At 35.9% G+C, this 23,275-nt stretch overlaps 2 protein-coding genes across 10 annotated transcripts in view; one reads left to right on the top strand and one right to left on the bottom strand.

The window, feature by feature from the left end:
• The window catches only part of LOC132636863 (probable acyl-[acyl-carrier-protein]--UDP-N-acetylglucosamine O-acyltransferase, mitochondrial), a 14,794-nt gene extending 1,141 nt beyond the window's left edge, over window positions 1–13,653 (bottom strand). Inside the window, exons 1-11 of one of the 8 annotated variants that reach the window (XM_060353923.1) lie at window positions 13,307–13,323; window positions 13,105–13,202; window positions 12,477–12,591; window positions 9,337–9,461; window positions 9,147–9,255; window positions 8,451–8,543; window positions 8,259–8,375; window positions 8,076–8,159; window positions 7,597–7,701; window positions 769–855; window positions 560–691 (exon numbers count right to left, since the gene is read on the bottom strand). In XM_060353923.1, the coding sequence (XP_060209906.1) occupies window positions 572–691; window positions 769–855; window positions 7,597–7,701; window positions 8,076–8,159; window positions 8,259–8,375; window positions 8,451–8,543; window positions 9,147–9,255; window positions 9,337–9,341 (720 nt within the window). In that variant the 5' untranslated portion in view covers window positions 9,342–9,461; window positions 12,477–12,591; window positions 13,105–13,202; window positions 13,307–13,323 and the 3' untranslated portion in view covers window positions 560–571. The other 7 variants (XM_060353920.1, XM_060353922.1, XM_060353919.1 and 4 more) reach the window with 7 other exon arrangements.
• Window positions 13,654–18,425: 4,772 nt separating this feature from the next.
• LOC132636864 (serine acetyltransferase 5) lies at window positions 18,426–23,226 on the top strand. Of its 2 annotated transcripts, XR_009581471.1 has the most exons (3): window positions 18,426–18,893; window positions 22,320–22,882; window positions 22,955–23,226. XR_009581471.1 is itself a non-coding variant. In XM_060353926.1 (2 exons), exons 1-2 carry the CDS (start codon window positions 18,501–18,503, stop codon window positions 22,809–22,811), a joined length of 885 nt encoding a protein of 294 aa, XP_060209909.1. In that variant the 5' UTR covers window positions 18,426–18,500; the 3' UTR covers window positions 22,812–23,226. The 2 variants fall into 2 exon arrangements, 1 of the variants encoding a protein (XP_060209909.1); XM_060353926.1 differs by having other exon boundaries at window positions 22,320–23,226.
• The last annotated feature ends 49 nt before the right edge of the window (window positions 23,227–23,275 follow it).

Genomic DNA, 23,275 nt, shown 5'->3' with positions numbered 1-23,275 from the left:
TGTAAGCTGGTAACCAAAAACCGTACTTGGTATGCTGAATTTTATGCATAGCAACTAAAATGCTACCAAACATGGTATTAGTTATAATGATTTTAATACATGAATAATTCACTTCCTAACCAGCAACCAAGCGATTAGTGGTTGATTCTAATAGAAAAGACTTGTTACCACAAAGGTATTATATGTAGAAAAACAATGATGCCATTACAATTCAAAACACTAATGTCATACATAAAACTTCTTCAATAGAAGGAATTCAGGACTTTAGAGGTCAATCTTCAAACTTTGCAGGAAAGAGCTGTAACTTCTATTGCCAGTCTACATCAGATGGGCACTTACTAGCACCACCAGAAAAAAGATCTATGTAGGCAGTACAAGAAACCCGGGAAATAATGCAACCACGGATAGGATTCATCACCAAATATTTAAAATGATTGGCTTTAAACACCAGGCAACCAAGCTTCAGCTTGATGCAACTCAAAGTACAGGATGTAACAAGCAGATGGTTTAGTATATTTTTAGAACATATGAAAAATAAAATAAAGAAGAGCGGACTTACGAATAAAAGATGCTAAGACCCACTCCAGCTTCTAAATTTGCAAATTCCACGGCGATGTTGGGCAAAAGAATCACGTATTGACAGTACCATGGAACAAACAGCTGGAAATAGACCCAGCTCTTTGTGCTGCTCCTGAAAATACGGTTGCTTTTTGACATCATTTTAGAAGAGAGCTATTATAAATCGAAAAATTTAAAGCAACTCAATACCACTTGAGCTAGTCGATCTTCAATATTCCCAGAATTTGTATCAGTGGGCATAAATATCTTTCTATAAGCTGCTCTCAGGCTCTTAATCTGGATACTTGCCAAGAAAAATATAACGCTAAAATCAGGGATAAAATAAGTTAAGGACATAATCATAGCTATTTAATATATTGAAACTGATAGCACATCAATCTTTTAATAGCTTGTAATGATACGCTATAATAGATTAAGAATATCGCAGAAAGCAAAAATAAATTGAAAAAGTAATGTGTATATCTCTTAAAAACGTCTGATACAGTAACAACCATAAAAACAGCATATGCGTATCCAATTTGAAAAGATCAAAATTCTATTTGACACCCAAATGTGTTACTTAAGAAAATATTGAATAAGGAATTCATTTGAAAGTTAATAATGTTTGAGATATTTCTCTTCAACAATTGTTTTCCTGTTTTTTTTTTTTTAAAAAGGTGATTACAATTTATTTTTTTTTCTCTCTCTAAAATCCTTTTTTTCCGGTGAGCCTTCTCTTCCCTCATGGGAGGGAAGATACATTTCTTTTCGGGGGACAAATCCTTTGAGATCTACGAAGATTGTGGGGACCAAGACAGATGGTTTGTTTGGGTGGAGCGAGGCAGAAGGTTTACCAGCCAGATCAAACTAGACGAGGAGAACCTTAGATGGGTCTGCTCACAGTTATACCAAGCTTCATACGGACAAGGGAATCTCTATAGAAGATGGGGAAGGAAAATACAAGCATACATTTATAGGGTATATCAGAATTACAACATTCATGGAAGATTCATAAGAGTCGAAACAATAGCAGGGGAGAGGAGAAAGGCGATTATTATTCCAGAAATTGTGTACAATGGGGGATGGGGAGACATAGCAGGGAAGATCCTTCAATATTTGGGTGAAGCAACAAATCACAAATACAAAGTAATTACTGATATTAAAAAGAGATCCTTCCTAAAAGCAGCAGAAATCTCTCAATGGCCAACTCAGAGAAGGGCAGGCGACCTTGAAGACCAGGATGAAAGCTCCAATTTCCTCTCCAAATGCTTGATTGGAAGTTTCAATGACCCATTCCACTACAGCCCAAAAGCAGAAATCATCCAGCCTTGGTTTCTTAAGAGATGGCAAGTGACAGCAGGTCTGAGAGTCACACCGATATCACACAACAAATTTTTATTTGAACTGCCTTCAAGACAAGAAGCAGCCAGGATCAAAGCTGGAGATTGGTTCTGGAACGGTCGTCATCTAAATCTTGAGTGGTGGTCAACAGAATCTGAGTATTATCCAGCAAAATCAGAGATTGGGCACAAATGGGTCAAGGCTTTTGGGGTACCGCTAAATGGTTGGAACATGGAATCTTTCCGATGTATCGGAGAGAAGTGCGGAGGTTTCATAGGTGCAGATGCAGACACGAAGGCAAGATCTCATCTTTTCTGGGCGCGCATCTGTGTTAAAATCACTATGGAAGAAATCCCAAAGGAAATAGACTTGTATGTTGGAGGTTTGAGATATCTGGTGGTGATTGTGGAAGACCAAATTACTCGAATCATCCCTGACAGACGGAGAGAGGTGGAGAAGATGGAGGCTGCTACTCCAAACCCTAGAAAGAAGCTCAGTTATCCAAGCAACTTTAATTCAAAATCCCTGGGTTTGTCAGAGAAAAATAGAGGTCACGTGCCACAGTATAAAGGGGAGGAAAAAGTATGGGCTAATGGGGCCAGCAACATTCTGGGCCACAATTACACTCATTATTTCCACTGTGAAGCCAATATTTCTAATTCCTTTAACAGGGACCACCCCTATTATTTTTATAACAACAATAGTAGCAAGCCCAAAAGGAAAAGGCCCAAATCAAGAGCAAAGCCTAGATAGATAAAGTGTTGGAAAGCAAAAGGGCCAGCCCAAATTCAACATTATCCCAGAAGTTTCATTAATGACCCCACCATTGAGAAGGCTGTGGTAGCACTTTCTGGTCAAAATACAGAGAACTTCGGAGCAGAGGACGCAGATGATGAATCTGATCCCCCTCTTTACTCTATTCCAACATCGCTAAACGACTATCTTATTGACAACTCCATGGATTTTGAAATCTCTTCCTTCTCTGGCAGCGAGACACACTCGTTAGTTCTGCATGATGGGTTAAATAATGGGAATTGTTTAATCAACACACCTATGGTAATCGAGACTTCTCACTGGACCAAGCTGTTTATGGCTAAGGCTTGCAAAGCCTTTGGAGTTAATTTGGCTGGATTCGAGCACGAGATGTTCAATATAATTCTCAGGATGGAACAGAGAAGACAAGCTCAACTAATGCTACAAAAAGAAAAGAAGAATGGGGGAAGGTGCTCTGCAAAGAAAGGGGTAAGAGAGGCCAGGAATATGGAATGCACTGTTACTTATGAAAAAGGGGAAGGATCAGCTAGGGGCAGGTTTCAAAAAGCTTTCTCTGAATGAAATTAAAACTTATTAGCTGGAACGTGAGGGGGCTCAACGATATGAGCAAAAGGAGTACTATCAGGGCTCTTATGCAAAAATGGAAACCAGACATTTTGTGTTTGCAAGAGACCAAAACAGATGGCTGTCCAGTGGCTACTATCACACAAATTTGGGGTTCTAGATGGGTTGGTTGGGCTGAGTTGAGGGCTCGTGGTACTAGAGGAGGCGTAATTATTATATGGGACAAGAGACAATGGAACTGTCTTGACTCCCATCAAGGTCAGTTTACTATCACAACTATGTTGGAAGGGGTGCATTCTAATTTTAGGTTTTGCTTTACTGGAGTTTATGGACCCCACACTAATTGGGAGAGGGCTGAATTATGGGAGGAACTGGCTGATGTTACAGGATTATGGGATGAAGGCTGGGTGGTTGGTGGGGACTTCAATGTCTGTAGATTCGAGAATGAAAGATACAATTGCATCAGGAGATCCAGGGCAATGAGTGGTTTCTCTAATTTCATTCAAGATATGGGACTGATTGACCTCCCTCTTCAAGGGGCATTCTACACTTGGACCAGGAATGCTGATTTTCTTCAAGCCTCCAGAATTGATAGGTTTCTTGTCTCTTCTGAATGGAGTGATTACTTTGGGGTTATTTCTCAAAAAGCTATGCCCAAAGTTGTCTCTGATCATTGCCCTATAGCGCTAGAATGTGGGGATTGGACATCTGAACCTTCCTACTTTAAGTTTGAGAACATGTGGTTGCAACATGAGGATTTGGTGATCTAGTGAAACAGTGGTGGCAGGGGTATGAAGTGAATGGATCCTCAGATTTTGTACTTTCTCAGTAGCTCAGAATGCTCAAAAAGGACCTGGTCACTTGGAACAAGGAAGTATTTGGTAGCGTCAACACTAAGATCAACAAGGTTTTGGAGGAGCTGCAAATGTTGGATCAGGTTGCTGAAAATAGAGTGTTGACTCAAGACGAGACTAACAAATCCTTGACACTAAAATTGGAACTTCAACAACTAGCCAAGGCTGAGGAAATCTCATAGAGGCAGAAATCTAGATGCTTGTGGTTGAAGGAAGGGGATAGAAATACTAAGTACTTTCAGAGAATTGCCAATTCTCATAGGAGGTATAACTGTATCGATAGGCTGCAAGTGGCTGATGACATTATTGAGGATAAAGAACATATTAAGCAAGTGATCTTGGACTTCTACCAAGAACTATACTCTGAGAATGAAGAATGGAGGCCTACCGCTGATTTTGAAGGTTTGAATTGTCTTGACAATGAAGACAAAGAAACCTTAGAATGTCCTTTTGAAGAAGAAGAAGTCCTCAATGCTATCAACTCTTGTGCTCCAGATAAGAGTCCTGGACCAGATGGATTTACTATGGCTTTTTTTCAGAAATGCTGGTCCACTATCAAGCAGGATGTCATGAACACCTTCAACCATTTCCACACCAACTGTCATATGGTGAAATCCTTTAATGCCTCATTCATAGCCCTTATCCCTAAAAGGAAAGGGGCAATTGAACTAAAGGACTTCAGACCCATCAGCTTGATTGGCAGTGTGTACAAGATAGTGGCTAAAGTGCTCTCTGAAAGACTCAAAAGGGTAATATGGAAGTTCGTCTCAGGCTATCAAAATGCATTCATAAAAGGTAGACAGATAACTGATGCTTCCCTTATTGCCAATGAAGTATTAGATTGGAGACTAAAAAGTGGTGTTCCTGGTCTGCTTTTTAAACTGGGCATAGAAAAGGCTTTTGACAAACTTAACTGGAAATATCTAATCTCTATTTTGAGGCAAATGGGATTTGGAGACAGGTGGATCAGATGGATCAGGTTCTCCTTTTCTACTGTTAAATACTCTATTCTTATTAACAGGAGTCCAGTTGGATTTTTTTCTCCCAAGAGAGGAATAAGGCAAGGGGATCCTCTGTCCCCTTTCCTTTTTATCATATCAATGGAGGGACTTAGCAGGATGCTTGACAAGGCAAAAGAACTTCACTGGTTGGAGGGATTTGATGTGGGCAACAGGATTGGTCAATCAATCTCTATCTCTCACCTACTATTTGCCGATGATACCCTTATATTTTGTGGTGCTGAGAGGTCCCAGGTTCAACATCTTAATATTACCTTAATGATCTTTGAGGCTATATCTGGACTTCACATCAATATGTCTAAGAGTGTAATCTATCCGGTGAATATGGTTAATGGTTTGGAAGATCTGGCCGAGATAATGTGTTGCAGTACAGGGACCTTTCCAACTACCTATCTGGGACTTCCTTTGGGTGCTAGCTACAAATCTGTTGAAGCTTGGAATGGGGTGGTTGAAAATTTTGAAAAAAGATTGGCCTCTTGGCAACAACAATATCTCTCTCTCGGAGGCAGAATTACACTGATCAACAGTGTATTGGACAGCATCCCAACTTATTTCATGTCCTTATTTCCCGTACCTGGTGAAGTCTTGAAGCAGCTTGACAGACTTAGGTGCTTATTCTTATGGGATGACAAGGATGAGAACCACAAACTTCATTTGGTGAATTGGGACAAGGTCACCATCCCAAAATCTCTTGGTGGGCTAGGAGTGAAGGATTTGGCACTCCATAGCAAAAGCATGCTTATGAAATGGCATTGGAGGTACAACCAAGAGAATATGGGATTGTGGAAGGAAGTGGTCCAGGCTAAATATGGAAATGATAGCCTGTGCACCCACGGGATTAGTCGGGGCTCAAAGAGACTCGGACACCCGTGGCTAATCAAAAAAAAAAATATGGAAATGATAGCCATTGGGTTTCTAATCTCAGCAGATCACCTCATGGCTGCGGACTGTGGAAAGAAATTAGGAAGTTGTGGACTGATTTTTCTTCTAACTCATCTTTACATGTAGGCAATGGGAACCGCATCCGCTTCTGGGAAGACAACTGGCTAGGGCAGAATACCTTGAAGGAGCTCTATCCTATGATTTTTTCCATTGCCTCTAATCCTAACTCTACTGTCTCTCAAAACTGGGAGGGGCATGCTTGGTGCCCCAACTTGAGAAGGAACCTGAATGATTGGGAATTTGATGAACTTGCAGCGCTTCTGGGAAGATTGCATCCCAACGTTGTTAACCCACTGAGAAATGACACGCTCAAATGGGGCACTAGCATGGATGGATCATACTCAGTTAAGGCTAATTATCAGCTCTTGAATTCCAACAAAATTCTGATTGACCAGTGGCCATGGAAGCTGATATGGAAGGTCAAATTGCCCCCCAAGATCAGCGCTTTCTGCTGGATAGCTTTGAACAACTCTTGTTCCACTATAGATAATCTTAACAGGAAAGGCTTCAATACAGTTAACAGATGCTACATGTGTTTGAACAGGCTTGAAACTGTTAACCACCTTTTTTGCACTGCCCGATTGCTAGAGACATTTGGTCAATGTTTTTCTCCCTTTTTGGTCTCCAGTGGGTTTTGCCAAATAGTCTCAGGGAAGTTTTTGTAAGTTGGGGCAATTGGAAAGTTGAGAAGTCCATCAGAAGAATCTGGTCTATGGTTCCCGCTGTTGTTGTGTGGGGTTTATGGACAGAAAGGAACCAAAGATGTTTTGATGGCATCGCAACTAACAGCTCCAATTTTAAAGGCAGATGCCTAGTCTTACTTTTTAGTTGGGTTAACCATACTCCCTTGTATGATCCTGATCAATTCTTGGATTTTGTCAGCTCTCTAGTTTTATGATAGATTTTTATTTTTGCCTTTTATAGAGCTGACTTTCCTACTTTTGTAATCTCGCATCCCCTGGATGCCTTGTTATTAATATACCACTTATTTCATCAAAAAAAGAAAATATTGAATAACCTTAAGTAAATTTTGATGGACGTCTCAATTTACCAGATTATGCAACAGGTCTCATATGTCAACCTTTAAGATCAGTATTTAAATATTTGCATAAAATTTATTCCTCATTGGGTGTATTCTTACTCAGCACATGTTAAATATATGCAGCAGCATGTCTTTTCTACAGAATGAACAGTACGGAACAGAAGTAATTTTTTCTTAATTGATTAAAACACTAAAAAGTACAAAAACAAGTCATGGAAAATTTTAGAACAGAGGATTAAACACATGCTTTTCCAAACACAATTTGGGATTTTAGCCACTGAGACACAAGGATAACAGTAGGCAAAAGAGTTAAAATACAAACCAGTAATTTTAGTAGGAATTATAGAATTATATGACCAATGTAGTGAAGATACAGGACCAATTTAAAACCTCGAGAGCGATCCATATCATACATATATGGTTTTTCGCTAGTCAACATTTAAGTTCCTACAACTATTTGCTAGAAACATAGAGTAATTTTTTTAAAAAAAATGAAACAAACCTCTGTAGCAGAGAATCCACGTCGTCTTAAGCCTTCAAGATTCAACCCACGAAGCTCAGCTCTTTCGCCAGAGACAATTATGTACTTTGGAACGTCTTGAGAAACCTGGAGAACCAAAAGATTGAGATCCAAAAGGGACACATTCGTGATCTCAAATTCAGTTAAGCATGCTGCAGTCCGAGAATATATGGGCTTTCAATCTTAGGAATACAGAAGAAATAATTTGAAGATATTCAACTTAAAGGAAGCGGTTCGAAGCTAAACTCTCATTAGGTGCAAGTTATAGTGAAACTTAAGAGTCTAGCATTTATAAGTGGAAATATCTCTGCCTTCAGGAAGAACAGCCAAACTATCAAATTATTGATATATTAGGTTATCATGACAGAAAGACCGAGTCTTTTGAAAAACTCTATTGTTCCGTTTTATTGGAGTAAAACACCTAAAAGACAGCAATAATTTGAATTAGAAAAGAATCTTACCACTGAACCACCACCAATGAAAGAAAAAGAACCAATACGGCAAAATTGATGAACTACAATACCTCCTGCAGTGTGAGCGTAGTCCTGTACGTTAATAATATAAACCATCATCTATTAGTCAAATTAAATTTTCCAGAATAGGTCATGCTTCGGAAAAATGACTAAAGAGGGATAATCAATCACCTCCACCACAACATGACCTGCAAGAAGTGTATTGTTTGCCAAAATATTGTTGTTGCCCACTTTGCAGTCATGAGCTATATGGCAAGAGCCCATAATAAGATTATTATGACCAATAACCTGTTTATATAAGCTTGTTACAGAAAACTATGTACTAAAATTTATAATACAGAAATTCACGAGCTAGTTTCGTACGGTTTTATCACTTGGACTTGAAGATCGATGGATGGATACATGTTCCCTGATTTCATTGTTGTCACCGATCTCGAGAAAACACTCATTCCCAAACTGAAAAATGGTCAAATTACAAACATGATAATGATTATTTGCATTCTCAAATAAGCACCACCTACTTAAATTTGAGGGTGGGGGAGAGAGTGATAATGATGAAGAGATGGATCGTCATATTAATGGAGAAAATTCTGAGCTCATAAGACAAACAAAAATGCTTCTCAATTTGATTGCAACACACATTTAAGGAGTCGTTGGTTGATGGTTAGAATTATGCAGGTATTGATCATGTAGGGATCAGTTATGCAGGGTTCAGTTATTCATGAATTAGTTATTCCATCTTCTACCATGCATAAATAATACATAGATTCCCTCATAACTTATACATGTACTAGTTATGCGGGACCGTAAACTAGTACCCAAACACCTTACTTGATGTGCTGAATCTTATATATAGCATCTAAAATGCTACCAAACATGGTACTAGTCATGGTAGTTTTAATATATGAATAATTCACTTCCTAATCAGCAACCAAACGACCCCAAAATGTATATACTGTGATAGAACAGTATTGAATAAATTTAGCTGTGAATAAATCATGATGTTTTCCGAATTGTTTAAACTTTTTCCATTAATGAGTTTAACATCAGGATACTGACCTTATATTTCATGTCCTGGCACTTAACACCAATTACAGCATGATGCCCAAAAATATTGTTTCTCCCAATGACTGTATGACCAGGAAGATCATCTCCAATTACAGCACCACTGTTAAAAGCATGCACCTAAATGGTACTGGAGAGAACAGAAAGGAAGTAAACCCAAGTACGATTAAAAAAATTAACTCACGTCATTAGTGTGCAATTGTCCCCCAGTTCAGTATTTCCAAAGATGTGGCTTCCAGGGTACAGTTGACAAGCCCTTCCCAACTTTGCGAAAGGCCCAATGGTACAGAAGGGACCAATTGCAACGCCCTACATGCAGAGAAAGCTCATTTAACTATCCGCAAATTGCTAGTTCAGCTAAGGCCTAACCATTTACACCTGAACATCTCTAGTAAATTGGATAAGCTAAATTGTGTCAGAGGAAGAAATGTGGCATATCCAGATTGATCAATCAATCAACCAACTATGTGTCAATCCAAACTAAGTCAAATTGGCTATATGAATCCTCTACGTTCATTTCGCTATATCTCACACGTGCCCAAACAATAACAATAACAAATATTGTCTTGTACGGCAAATTTATTTGGGGTTGAGATATAACGTTTTACCAGAATAAGAGGATTCTTAGCAATTGGCAAACATTGAACCTGATAGAAGTACAATAACGACTAAGCCCTAACCTCAACTAGTTGGAATTGCCTATACTGATCTTTTAGCTCCACTTTATTCTATATTTAACTAAGTCAGCTGATTCAAAGATAAAACGTTATATGAAGTCCCTCGACTATAAAGATGTGTTAAGTATAGTAGTATAGTACAATACCTATTTTTTTTTTTTTGATGAAGTAAGTTGTTATATTCATATTCAAAAGCATAAAGCAGATGCAAAACTTTACAAAGAAAAGGTTAAAAACTCCAGACACTGCAAAAGAAAATTATTAAGAGCTGGGAGTTTAAAACCATGAGCAAAAGACTCAAGGCTACTAAGCCACTGAGAGGGAGCCAATGAAATCTAAAAGGGGGATAACATCATTCACAGGGGATAGATTGCTCCAACTAAAAAGGTTAACTAAGCACTTTGATTTTAGAGAACAGTTAGGAGTTGAAGTCCCATCAAAACATCTGCTGTTCCTCTCTATCCATAAACACCAAAAAATACATGCAGGTATCATTTGCCAGATCTTGTTGATGGTTTCGTTCATTTTCCATAAGCTCCAACTTTCAACTGCTCCTTTTAAGCAATATGGGATTGTCCAACTGATTCCAAGAATTGCTGTAAACATGTGCCAGAGATCTGCTGCAACAGGGCAGTGCAAAAAAAGATGGTTTACTGACTCCGATTCTTTTTGGCACATATAGCATCTGTTCACCAAATGGATCTTCTTCTTTTTAAAATTATCCAGAGTTAGTGTGGCATTTTTGAGGGCTGTCCAAGTAAAACACTTGATTTTGGTGGGTAATTTTGTCTTCCATATCAATTTCCAAGGCCAAGGATCAGTCAAAACATCGATAGTGTTCATCCTATTATAACTCGCCTTCACTGAGAACACCCCTTTGCTTGATTCTCCCCATTTCAGGCTATCTGGTGTTTGTGAATTCACTGGAAACCTTTCCAAAGATTTAAACAGGTCAAAGATCTCGCCCAGTTCCCAGTCCTGTAAATTTCTTCTAAAACGGATATCCCAAATGTTTCCATCCCTGTTGCTTGCAACTGTGGAGTCTGGTTCTGTTGCTATTAGGAAGAGTCTAGGATGAGAGTCTTTCAGGGGAATATTAAGCAACCACTTATCTTTCCAAAACTTTACAGAGGTGCCATTTCCAATCCTAAAGGACACTTCCTGGAAGAAGTCATCCTTCATATTATTAATGTACTTCCAGGGACCAACACCATGAGGGGCTGTATTTTTCTTGGTGCACCAGTTGTCAAGTTTCCCATACTTCGCGTTGACCACTTCTTTCCAGAGGTTAGGCGTCTCCTGGCCATACCTCCACCACCATTTCATCAGTAGGCTCTTGTTGTGTTTGTATACTAAATTAAGAGTGCAGAATTATCCAGTGTTAACCATTTCACATCTCAAATCCTCACTAGCTAAGTTTGTAATAAAGAATTTATCAAATATGACAACAAATCACCAGGACATTGAGATTAAATGTTGATGACCATGACCTATTCTTATGCAACAAGAAGTATGCAACTTTTTCCTTAGCCACTTAACTTGACATGACCAACCTGAAAGTTATAACCACAGGTTCCAACCCTAATCAAGTGTCCTAATTTTCCAAACTATACTAATGTTAGCAAAAATGACAAAAATGAAAAGAAAAAGAAAAATATAAACTACGCCCATGTGCAAAATATGAGTTTTCAGCCAAATTTGTCCATTATCTACGGGAGTAGGTCTATTTTGGTCCTTCAAATATAACCTTGAGCATCTTTAGTCCCTTGATTTGTTAAAGTGGAGCACCTTTGGTCCAACTAACAGAATGAACTAAAAAACTGACGCTGACTACCAAAAACACAAAAAATTGACCCAAAAACAATCGGTCGACTTTTGAACCGACTGATCCCAAGTTTTTAAACAAAATTTCTTAAATAAAACCGACTGAGATCAGTCTTTTGTCTTTTTTTTTTTTTTTTTTTTTTTTGCGCCAAAAACCGTAAAAATAAAAAACTGAAATAAAACCGACTGAGCTCGGTCATTTAGTAGTTTTTTTTAGTAGTCACCATTAGTTTTTAAGTACAGTCTGTCAGTTGGACCAAAGGTGCTCCACTTTAGCAAACATACTAAAGATGCTCAAGGTTATATTTGAAGTACCAAAATAGACCTACTCCCATAATAAGGGACAATTTTGACCAAAAACCCTGCAAAATATAGCAGGTCCAGAGCTGGATAGAGGAAAAAGGGTGTTTATTATGACAGTAAGCTTAAATAATCGAACAAAGATAAATCTTTTTAAATAGGTTACAGAGAATTCATATGACCAACCCGCGCTAGTTTGAGGTTTAAACACAGTTGATTGATTGAATAATGAAGCAAAGAATAAATGCTGCCCATCAAACAGACATCAGAAATGGCAAAGACTTGAAATTTCCATCAACAGAAAGGCATAAACAGAGAAAAGAATGTATCTTTACATCACCCAAAATGGCACTGCGATGAACAACAGAAGAGGGGTAAATGAATCTTGGTTTTCCATCAGTTCATCAAAGGGTTTTTCTTACTCTGAAGCATCTAAAAGATATCATCAGAGGTTCCAACCCTAATCAAGAGCCCTAATTTTCCAAACTATACTAATGAAGGAAAAAATATAAAGAAGCTACACCTATGGTGCAAAATATAGCAGGTCCCAATACAAATAAAGGAAGGGAGTTGTTATTCTGACAGTCAGCCTGGTGGCATATATCCCGTGGAATTAGTCGAGGTTCCCATAAGTTGGCCTGGACACCACAGTTATCAAAAAAAAAAAAAATGACGGTCAGCCTAAAGAGAGTAATCTAAGATTAATTTTTCGATATAACCGATCCCAACTAGTTCGGGGTTGAAGTATACATGATTAAGTGACTAATGAAGCAAAAATTAAATTTGCTACTAAAACAAACATCTATAAATGGTAAAGACTTTTAGATTTTAATGAACAGAAAGGCATAAACATAGGAAAGAATGTAACTTTACATCACCCAATGACCCAAAATGGCAATTGGATGAACAACTGAAGAAGGGTGAATGAATCTTGATTTTTCATCAGTTGCATCAGTGGGCTTATCTTCTTATGCGCAAAATATAGCATATGGTAATTCTTTTATATGGTTTACAGAGAATTAATATAACAGAACCAACTAGTTTGAAATTGAAGCACAGTTGATTAAAGATGCAAAAATAAATATTGCTCTACTAACAGACATCTATAAATAGTAAGGACTTGAGATTTTGAAGAAAGAATGTAACTTTACATCACCCAAAATGGCATTAGGATGAACAACAGAAGAGGGGTGAATGAATCTTGGTTTTTCATCAGTTGCATCAGTTGGTTTCTCTTCTACTGAAGCATCTGCACAAAAATAAACAAAATAAAAAATAAAAGCATCAATACTTCAAGTTTTGTAACTATTTTTTTTAAAAAAAAAAAAAGAAAGAGGAAAATGGGAGCTTTACAATTGACTGTGGAAGAAAATTTACTGAGAGTGAGTTTTCTGAGAGCAATAGAGAGAGGTCTGTGACTGCGAGAGTAGAAAAGGGAAGACATTTGTGTTGGTAAAATTTAGGGGTCTCTTTTGAATTTTCATGTATTTAATTGGGAAGAAATAGGCAAATAGACTCTTTTTAAATGATAATTAAGTTTTAGCCAATTTTAGAATTAATTAATTGTGCTTCAGCTCAGCCACTTTTAATACAGACACATCATTTGTTCCATCATACTCCTAGATTAAGATACGAAAACTTTAGAAATTTATCTGTAGTTTTATATTTGTTAAAGTTTCGAACTCCGTTATCATGGGTTGAAGTTGTTTTGTGTTTTAATTAAGGAGAATTTTCTTTCATATCCTCCTATTTTTAGCATAACGAATATTGAATAAATGGACTAACGAGGGGTTATGGATTCGAAGGAAGCATAAAGGAAGAAGCGAAGCATAGATAGTTGTTTAATGCCAACGTCAATAACGAAAGCTCACGACAACAGTCTTTCTTTGAAATTAGCTGAATGGATTGATCCATTCATTCCGTTTGTTTTAGCAGCGATTTGTTTTAGCAGCGGATCTTCGACGGGGTGAAGCTGTAACAAGATAGTTGTAGGGAAAATTGTAGCTGAATTGTTCTTTCCACTTTTAAAGTGATTTTCTTCGGTGGGACTTTAAATGGTGGCCCAATATTAATAAGCGATTCTAAAATCGACTATCTGGGCTACTTTTACATTAAATTCCCATAGTATTAAAATTAGCCATACCAATTTTGGAGGAATGGAAAAGAGTGTTAAACATGTCTTTGTAATAATTTTGGGGGTATCTTTCTAATTTTCATGTATGGACCAAAATGATGAGCAAGAAGGGATCGATCGGTAGCTGGACAAGAGATAAGTTATTCATGTATTAATCCCTACATTAATTTATATCATATTTGATAGCTATTAAAGAGCCACCTTATTCAAGTATTAATTTCTGCATATTTAAACCGTGTTTGGTAGCTAGTTAGAAAGTAAATCATTCATGTATAAAATTAGTAAGCCGTTTGGTTTGCAATTTAGAAACCCGCATAACTAATATATGTATAAGTTATTAGGAAATTTATGTATTATTTTATGCGGGGTAAAAGATGAAATAACTAATACATGAATAAAAAGTTGAAATGACAATATTACCCTTCTCATTCCCCACTCAAATACTTTCCTTTTATAAACCATTTTTTTATATAATTTTTTAATATCATATTCTACTATAATATTTTAATATTTTTTAGTAATTAATATCATACTTTTAATTGTAAACAAATATTATAATTTTAAGAAGTATATACTAAATATTTTTTAACTTTTAATATAACAAACCAACATTCAAAGAAATAAATTATGCATAACTAAACCCTGCATAACTAATACCTACATTATTTATACCTGCATAAATAATACATATATTACTAATACCTGCATAACTAATACCTGCCACAGAAGTTATTGTTCTTGATGGAGCAGATTAAAATATTCAAGAGATCACAATTTAAATTATATTTTCAATCCTGATTTGATATCCTAGCTAGATTTGCCTGTGGTCTCTAGACAAATGAGGTATAAAAATATGACACGTATGAGATTTAAATTAATCGGTTTTACTTAGAAAGAAACCAAATCACCCTAAAATTTAAAGACGTGTAATAAATAAAATATATAAAAGTATGAGATTTGAAGAGTAGCAGAATTTTCATCTAAACCTAAGTAGGAGTCCCATGACCGCTAAGTAAAAATAACATTACAATATGAAATATAACTTAATGCAGATCACTACAGCACGTAACATGCAATAGAAATCAAGAAATTAATTATTATTTTAAAGTTATAATTTTTTTTTATGTCATGATATTTTGTATGATTAAACTATAAATATGTTTTTAAAAATTAAATTCTCTTTGAAATATATATAAAGGGATCAACAACAACAACATACCCCAGTGTAATCCACGAGTTGAGAAAGAGATCATTATTTTTAAATCACAAAATAAAATGATGAATTGTTGAGTCAATTAGTTTGTAATCTTTCACAAACTTATTTTCAATTTTATATTTTCTTTATCAGGAAAGTTCTTATATAGTTATCTTCTTTCATTTAAATTGTAAATTAGTACTGTACGAAATTGATGAAAACATCAATTTCCTCAATAAGCTATTATTAATTGTTTATTACGTATTTGTCTTGATCACCTAAAGTTACAGTACTTTTCTTCTTCTAGAAAGTTGACCGGTTAAAATCATCCCAGGTGTCATCTTTCTTTCTTCCATAAATGCTCCCTTAAAAAGGGTTAAAAAAGTCTCACCAAACACCACCTCAAAAACGCACAAGACCTATTGCTCATGTAATTTGAATCCTCATTTTGATCAACCGGTTGTGAAAGCTTTTACAAGAAGTAACTAGATAGATTTGAGAGAGAAAAAAGAAGGACGACATACTTCAAAATGCCAGTTGGAGAACTCTGTAACGCCTCACCGGCGGCACCACATCCACCAATAGACACGGCTGAAGAAGCCATATGGTTATGGACACAAATCAAAGCCGAAGCTCGACGCGACGCTAAAGTCGAGCCGGCATTAGCCAGCTACTTAAGGAGCAGTGACGGATCCAGGATTTTGAGTTCGGGGGTGCTTGATAATAATAGAGAAGAAAAAATAATCTAGCATTTAAAAAAAATAAAGTTCCTAGTGAGATTTGAACTCTCGACCCTTTAGTAACAAAGCCTCCAGCATCCTCCCCTAACCAAATTACCTATCAAACTTATCACTTCATGGGTGCTCTATTAACTATTTATATTTGTTTCCTTTATATTTTTTATACAGCTATACTCTTCGTGACTAAGTTTAATGGGTGTTGGAGCACCCAAAATTTGCTAGTGGGTCCGCCCCTGTTAAGGAGCCGTTTGGACATGGTTCGAAACCATAATCATGCTTGGACATGTAATTTAGATATCTTAAGTTGTATTTTCTCTTATAGACATAAAAATTCACAAGTTGTGAAAACTATCAAAACATTCTTAATTCTTATACAATCTTACCAAATGAGCAAGTCATAGTTCATAACAAAATTAATACGCTACTAGAAGGCTTTTTAAAAAAAATATAACATCTATTGATCAAACTTTAATTCAATAAAAATAAAATTCAACATGAATAGTAATGTAACTATTCTTTAATAAAATTCTTCCACATGGTAGACATAAATAAAAGTTGGTGAAAGTTAATAAGGTTGGTAAATGGTTGGTGGGAGTAATTGCTAAAAGTATTTACCAACTTATGGGTCTTTTTTTATAAAATATAAACTTATGGGTTAAGTTTTATATTTAAATTTTTTGAAACCATGGTTTCAAACCCCAAATCATGATCTTTTAGTAGGCGTTTGGCCATGCCATGGTTTCAAACCAGCGTTTGGACATGCGTTTGAAACCATGGTTTCAACTTTTTTAAATATAAAATTTAACCCATAAGTTGGTAGATATTTTTAGCAATTACCCCTATCAATCATTTACCAATCTCATTAACTTTCACCAAATTTTATTTATGTCTACCAACCTTTTAATTTTGTAAAAGAAGATCCATAGTTTAATTGTATTTATTGAACTAAAATTTGATCAATTGATGTTGTATTTTTAGAAAAGTCTTCTAGTATTAATTTTGAGTCGGTTTTTATGAATTAACATATTAATTTTGTTATGAACTATGACTTGCTCATTTGGTAAGATTGTATAAGAATTGAGAATGTTTTGATAGTTTTCACAACTTGTGTGGTTTTTATGTCTATAAGAGAAAATACTCCTTAAAATATCCAAATTGCATGTCCAAACACCTACTTATACTCAACTATACTCTCTCATTCGTTATTGATTTTATTGTTTAGTAGCGCTAAATTTAAATGGATGTATCGGTCAAAATTTTATGTGCACCAATCAATAATGATGGTGTCTGATTAAAATTTAATTAAATATCATAAAATCGTGTCGTTAATGAATGAGCAATTTAAAGCCTAAAAATAGCGTTAGGAGCAAATTTTACAAATGTGGTTCAATAGGTGAAAAGACGACATTTTTAATTATTTCTAATACGCTTTTGACCCCAATGAGTAAAACAAAAGACAAATTTGATTCAGTAGGCAAAAGAAAAATATTTTTAAAACCATTTTTAGTAAGTTAGGACATTTTTTACCCTTTTTATTTTATTAATAACTCCTTAATAAGTATACCAAGTCAATTATGGATAATTAAAAATGAACGGAGTGAGTGTTTTTATTTAACCTTCTAGAAAAATTGACTTGTTAGAGTCTTCCCACGTGTCATCTTGCTCTGCATACTAATTCTTCCTTATAAATAAGTCCTCCAGTAAAAAGGGCAAAAGAATCTCACCAAACACAGCCTTTTTATAATTTTTTGGCCTAAACATAAGTATTCCCTCCGTTCATTTTTATCTATCACGTTTTATTTTTATCTGTCACGTTTTGACTTTTCACGTTATTTAAGAAATAATGATTAAGATAGATATTTTATCACAATACTCCTATTAAATAGTGTATAATTGTATTGAAATTGGAAAAATAATTTAAAATGAGTAATAAATGCTAAGGATAAAATAGATTTTTTTTAATCTTACCTTAATATGTGAAAATTGATAAGTAAAAATAAAAATCTATAAAGAAAATAATGAACAAATAAAAATGAACGAAGAGAGTATTAAAAAGCACCTTTTATCTATCACATATATCACAAAAAGTAGAAAAGACCTTAAAACTCAAAATCACTTCAGTTTCTTTATCAACCAAAGTAAGGACATGCACAGGTTTCTGATAATTGTGTTGTTAATGGAGAGAAAATTTTAAGCTAGAAAATAGTTTAGGGGCAAATTTTATTTAATAGACGGAAGGAAGGAGGATATTTTTAAGTCATGTCAAACACGATAAGGTCTAATTTTAATCCAATAGATGAAAGAAAGGGCAAATTTGATCAAATAGGTGGAAGATGACTAGAGTATTTTTCTTTAACCTTCCAGAAAGTTGACTCACACGTGTCACCTTTCTTTATATAGTAAGCTCTCAATAAATACCCCATTTAGAAGGAGGATAAAATCTCACCTAACACCAAAACGACGACGTAATACTCCGAGATGCCAGCCGGAGACTACCACCGTAATGCCTCGCCGGCGGCGCCACATCCACCGACAGACACGGCTGAAGAAGCCATATGGTTATGGACACAAATCAAAGCCGAGGCTCGGCGTGACGCGGAAGCCGAGCCGGCATTAGCTAGCTACTTATACTCGACTATACTCGCTCATTCTTCACTTGAACGTTCACTGTCTTTCCATTTAGGAAATAAACTTTGTTCTTCAACGCTTCTTTCTACTTTGCTATATGATTTGTTTGTTAATACTTTTTCGACTGATCCTGACTTACGCGCCGCCGCGAGTGCTGATCTACTGGCGGCTCGGTACCGTGACCCGGCTTGTGTTTCGTTTTCTCACTGTTTGCTTAATTACAAAGGCTTCCTTGCCTGTCAGGTCAGTAACTATTTATTCAATAGAAAATTACACTGTATGTTAATTGGTATGCCTTTGTATATGTTGATATATGTTGGTATAAGTGTTTGTATATTTTGAGCTATTTTTTGTAATGTAAGTTTTGGGCTATTTTTTGTAATGTAAGTGACCAACTTGTATATTTCTGAAGTTTCCCCTTTATTTAATCCATTGACGTTCATGCTGTATGCCTTTGTATATGTTGGTATAAGTGTCTGTATATGTTTGTATATTTTGGGCTATTTTTTGTAATGTAAGTGACCAGCTTGTATATTTCTGAAGTTTCCCCTTTATTTAATCCATTGAAGTTCATGCTGTATGCCTTTGTATATGTTGGTATAAGTGTTTGTATATGTCTGTGTATGTTTGTATATTTTGTGCTATTTTTTGTAATGTAAGTTTTGGGCTATTTTTTGTAATGTAAGCGACCAGCTTGTATATTTCTGAAGTTTCCCCTTTATTTAATCCATTGAAGTTCATGCTGTATGCCTTTGTATATGTTTGTATAAATTGGTATATGTTGGTATAAGTGTTTGTATATGTTTATATATTTTGGGTTATTTTTTGTAATGTAAGTTTTGGGCTGTTTTTTGTAATATAAGTGACCAACTTGTATATTTCTGAAGTTTCCCCATTATTTAATCCATTGAAGTTTCCCCGTTATTTAATCCATTGAAGTTTCCCCATTATTTAACCCATTGAAGTTCATGCTGTATGCCTTTGTATATGTTTGTATGTGTTGGTATAAGTGGTGTATATGTTGGTATATGTCTGTAGATGTTTGTATATTTTGGGCTATTTTTTGTAATGTAAGTTTTGGGCTATTTTTTTTTTTTTTTGCAATGTAAGTGACCGACTTGTACATTTCTGAAGTTTCCCCTTTATTTAATCCATTGAAGTATTTTAAACTATTTGACTAGTTAATTTTGGTTAAAAAACGTAACGGCCCGACATTTTTAGGTAAACAACTTAACGGAGAATAAATCTGACCTATTTTAAATAGTTTAGGAATATATATATGACCGGTCAGAATCTTACCACGTGTCAAAGTTATTTGTATACTAATTCTTCCATAATATGAAAATTTGGTGAGTGAAGTTGTTGAATTTAGAGTCGAGCCAGGATTTTCAATAAGGGGATTCAAAATATACCGATACTGTGAAATTGTATATCTAGGAAAGATGGCGATTTCTGTGACAATGGGGATTTTTGAGTAAGAAAGTTAAGATGCATTATATGAAAATGGGATGATTGAAGTTGTTGAATTGAGTCTTTATTGGGAAGAATCAAATTTTCCCATTGTTGCCTTGGGAAGTTATACCAAACAAAAGCTTGACAGAGGATCTTAAGAAATACTCCCTCCGTTCCAAATTAACTTCACTTTTGCTTAAAAAAAAAAATTGTCGCTTTAGGAATTCAAGATTAAAGTTGGCAATTGTTTCCAATTATAAAACCTTAATATTGTTAAAGAAGTAGTTACTTTTGATACTGCTCAAACTCAAAAAGCACTTAATAAATAGGGGTAATTTAGTAAACTATACCTTGTATTTATTATTTTTCTTAATAGACGTGAAAAGAACTAAAGTGTCACTTAAAATGGGACGGATGCAGTATATGCAATCTATGTGAATGTGAGACTGATAATTTGACCTTTTTATTTTGGGATTTTACATTGTTCAAGACTTAGTTGGCACTGTACTACTATGTTGTAACAATAGGCACAGTTGTTAAAGTATTACTTTAGCAAGATAGTTGAATCAGATCATTCTTTGGATGTATACTTAGTATGTGCTTGGATAATATTTATAAGTTGAAAAGACAGTATTTGAAACTGTCACCTTCTCAAAGAAAAAGAAAAGACAGTATTTGAAGTTGAAGTTGGAAAAACATTCGTGGAAGTTAACGTTTATGTTTGTACATGAACTTCATGTCAAGGTGACACTCTACCGCTGAGTTATATCCCTTTCCCGCCCCATCGAGAAATAGAACTGACTAATCCTAAGTCAAAGGGTCGAGAAACTCAACGCCACTATTCTTGAACAACTTGGAGCTGGGCCTTCTTTTCGCACTATTACGGATATGAAAATAATGGTAAAAATCGGATTCAATTGTCAACTGCCCTATCGGAAATAGGTGATTGTTCCAGAAGAAATGAAACAAAAGATATGGTAGAGCTGGGACAGTTATTGTATGAGGCCTCACTTGGAAAAGAAGTTTGTGTATATTTTGAATTTGTGTAGAAGTTGAAGACTGGAAGAGCCTCGCTTGAAATAAACTTTCAAACCGCTATATTTCAAGATTTCACTTATAGCTTCTCCTCTGCACTCACTTGATGTTGAGATCTATATACCTACCATTGACCGATCAAAAAAAATATTTCGCTTATAGTTCAGAAAGATCAAATAAGACTTCAAACTTGATATCTGAGACCTCATAGTCATGGCCAAACTACTCTTTGCCAATATTTTTCATGGCTGAACGGGTTAAAATGGTGAATGAAGTCATGGAGTGTGATGGACAAGATAAAAGCAATTGATGAAGAGAGTGAGGGGTCAGTATAGATTGTTGTCCTATTGTCCTACATTTTATTGGTCATCATCCCAAATGATGTGTTTGTTGTTTGCTCAGTAATCACTAGTATCTGGTTGGTAGGTAATGATTCGAAAGTAGTACAAAGATAAAAGGTTGCCAGTTAGGTGGTCTTCACCCCACCTCACACAATACACAAGGAACCAAAGAGTGGAGGAAGTTTAGAAGTGATCCGGAACTTAGCAGCTGCCAATTGGGGTGGGATAAGCTTTTCTTGTTCACTAGTTTATTCCTCCAAAAATAAATAAAAAATCCTATAGCGCTAGCGTTCGTTTTTTTTTTCTTTCTATCCCATCACAATCCATTATGAGAGAAGCTGCTAATGGAACATTGTACCTCTGGGATTTTTTATTTATTTGTGTAGGAAGGCACAAACACACACACACACACATGCGGATGTAAAACGATGTATGCAGTTTATCTTTGCTTTTCTGTTAAATGATGTTCGTTAGCTACCATGTGCTGAATTGGCTCTCTGCTGATAATGAAATAGCCTTACATGCATTTGGACAGTTCACCATATTCTAAATTGAAAAGGAAAAAGTAAATGTTTCCTTTAGTTTAACAGTTGCGAGATGATTTTTTATTTCAATAATATGAGTAGCTATAGCACTCGTGTCAATTGAATATTGACAGATTCTTGTGGTTCTGCCCCCACTCCCCTTCTTGAAACAAGTCAAGGGGCATACTTTTCACTTCATATCATGTTGACTCTCTGCAAATGGTAGTATTAAGTATTACTTAATGTATTAAAGGATGGAATGAGTGTAATTTAAAAAAAAAAAAAAAAAACGTATTACTTAATGTTTTATTTTCCAGGCACATCGAGTAGCTCACAAACTTTGGACCCTATCCCGAAGACCACTTGCACTTGCACTTCAATCCCGGATCTCTGATGTTTTCTCGGTTGACATTCATCCAGCTGCCAAAATCGGAAAAGGCATCCTCTTTGACCATGCAACAGGAGTGGTGGTTGGTGAAACTGCAGTTATTGGAAACAATGTGTCGATTCTTCACCATGTAACCTTAGGAGGAACTGGTAAGATGGGTGGTGACCGACACCCTAAGATTGGGGACGGGGTGCTCATAGGTGCAGGTGCCACGATATTAGGGAACGTAATTATTGGTGAGGGGGCCAAGATTGGTGCCGGATCAGTAGTATTGATTGACGTGCCACCACGAACAACTGCAGTTGGGAATCCAGCAAGGTTGGTGGGAGGAAAGGAACAGCCAACTAAGCATGAGGAATGTCCCGGAGAGAGTATGGACCATACATCTTTCATTTCTGAATGGTCTGATTATATCATATGACTTACTTACCATGTATGCTATATCTGCAAAATAACAAGAAGTCGTCTTGGAGTCTAGCAGAGAGGACAGAGGTTAAATCTTAATGCTGTTTTTCTGCTTTCACATACTGTCTCAGAGGGTTGAAGGCTGTTATTTTTATGCAGAGATATCTTCCTGGGGTCTCCTTACAGCAATTCCCATTGATGGCACAAATATATATGTATTATGAGTTCAGTTCTACAAATTGCCTTTCGGCTTTAAATATGTTAGAAGCGACTGTCTGGCTTAGTGTCGTCCTATTATTGTTCTTATGTATTCTAATTTTAACGAACAAGGTAGTTATGTTGTGTGATATTTCTGAACCAATAAGGGTGATTCGAACCCACCAGTCCTGCATTCAGTTTATAAAATCCATAGTTCTGCGGGCTTGTGCTAATATAGGAGCTTTAAAGTGTCTTTTGTATTTTGAGTTAATGAAAAACGAG

Source organism: Lycium barbarum, chromosome 4 (genome assembly GCF_019175385.1).
Source record: "Lycium barbarum isolate Lr01 chromosome 4, ASM1917538v2, whole genome shotgun sequence".
In the NCBI taxonomy this organism is placed as follows: Eukaryota; Viridiplantae; Streptophyta; class Magnoliopsida; order Solanales; family Solanaceae; genus Lycium; species Lycium barbarum.
Note: the sequence above shows the minus strand (reverse complement) of the source record. Positions and strands in the feature narration are given on the sequence as shown.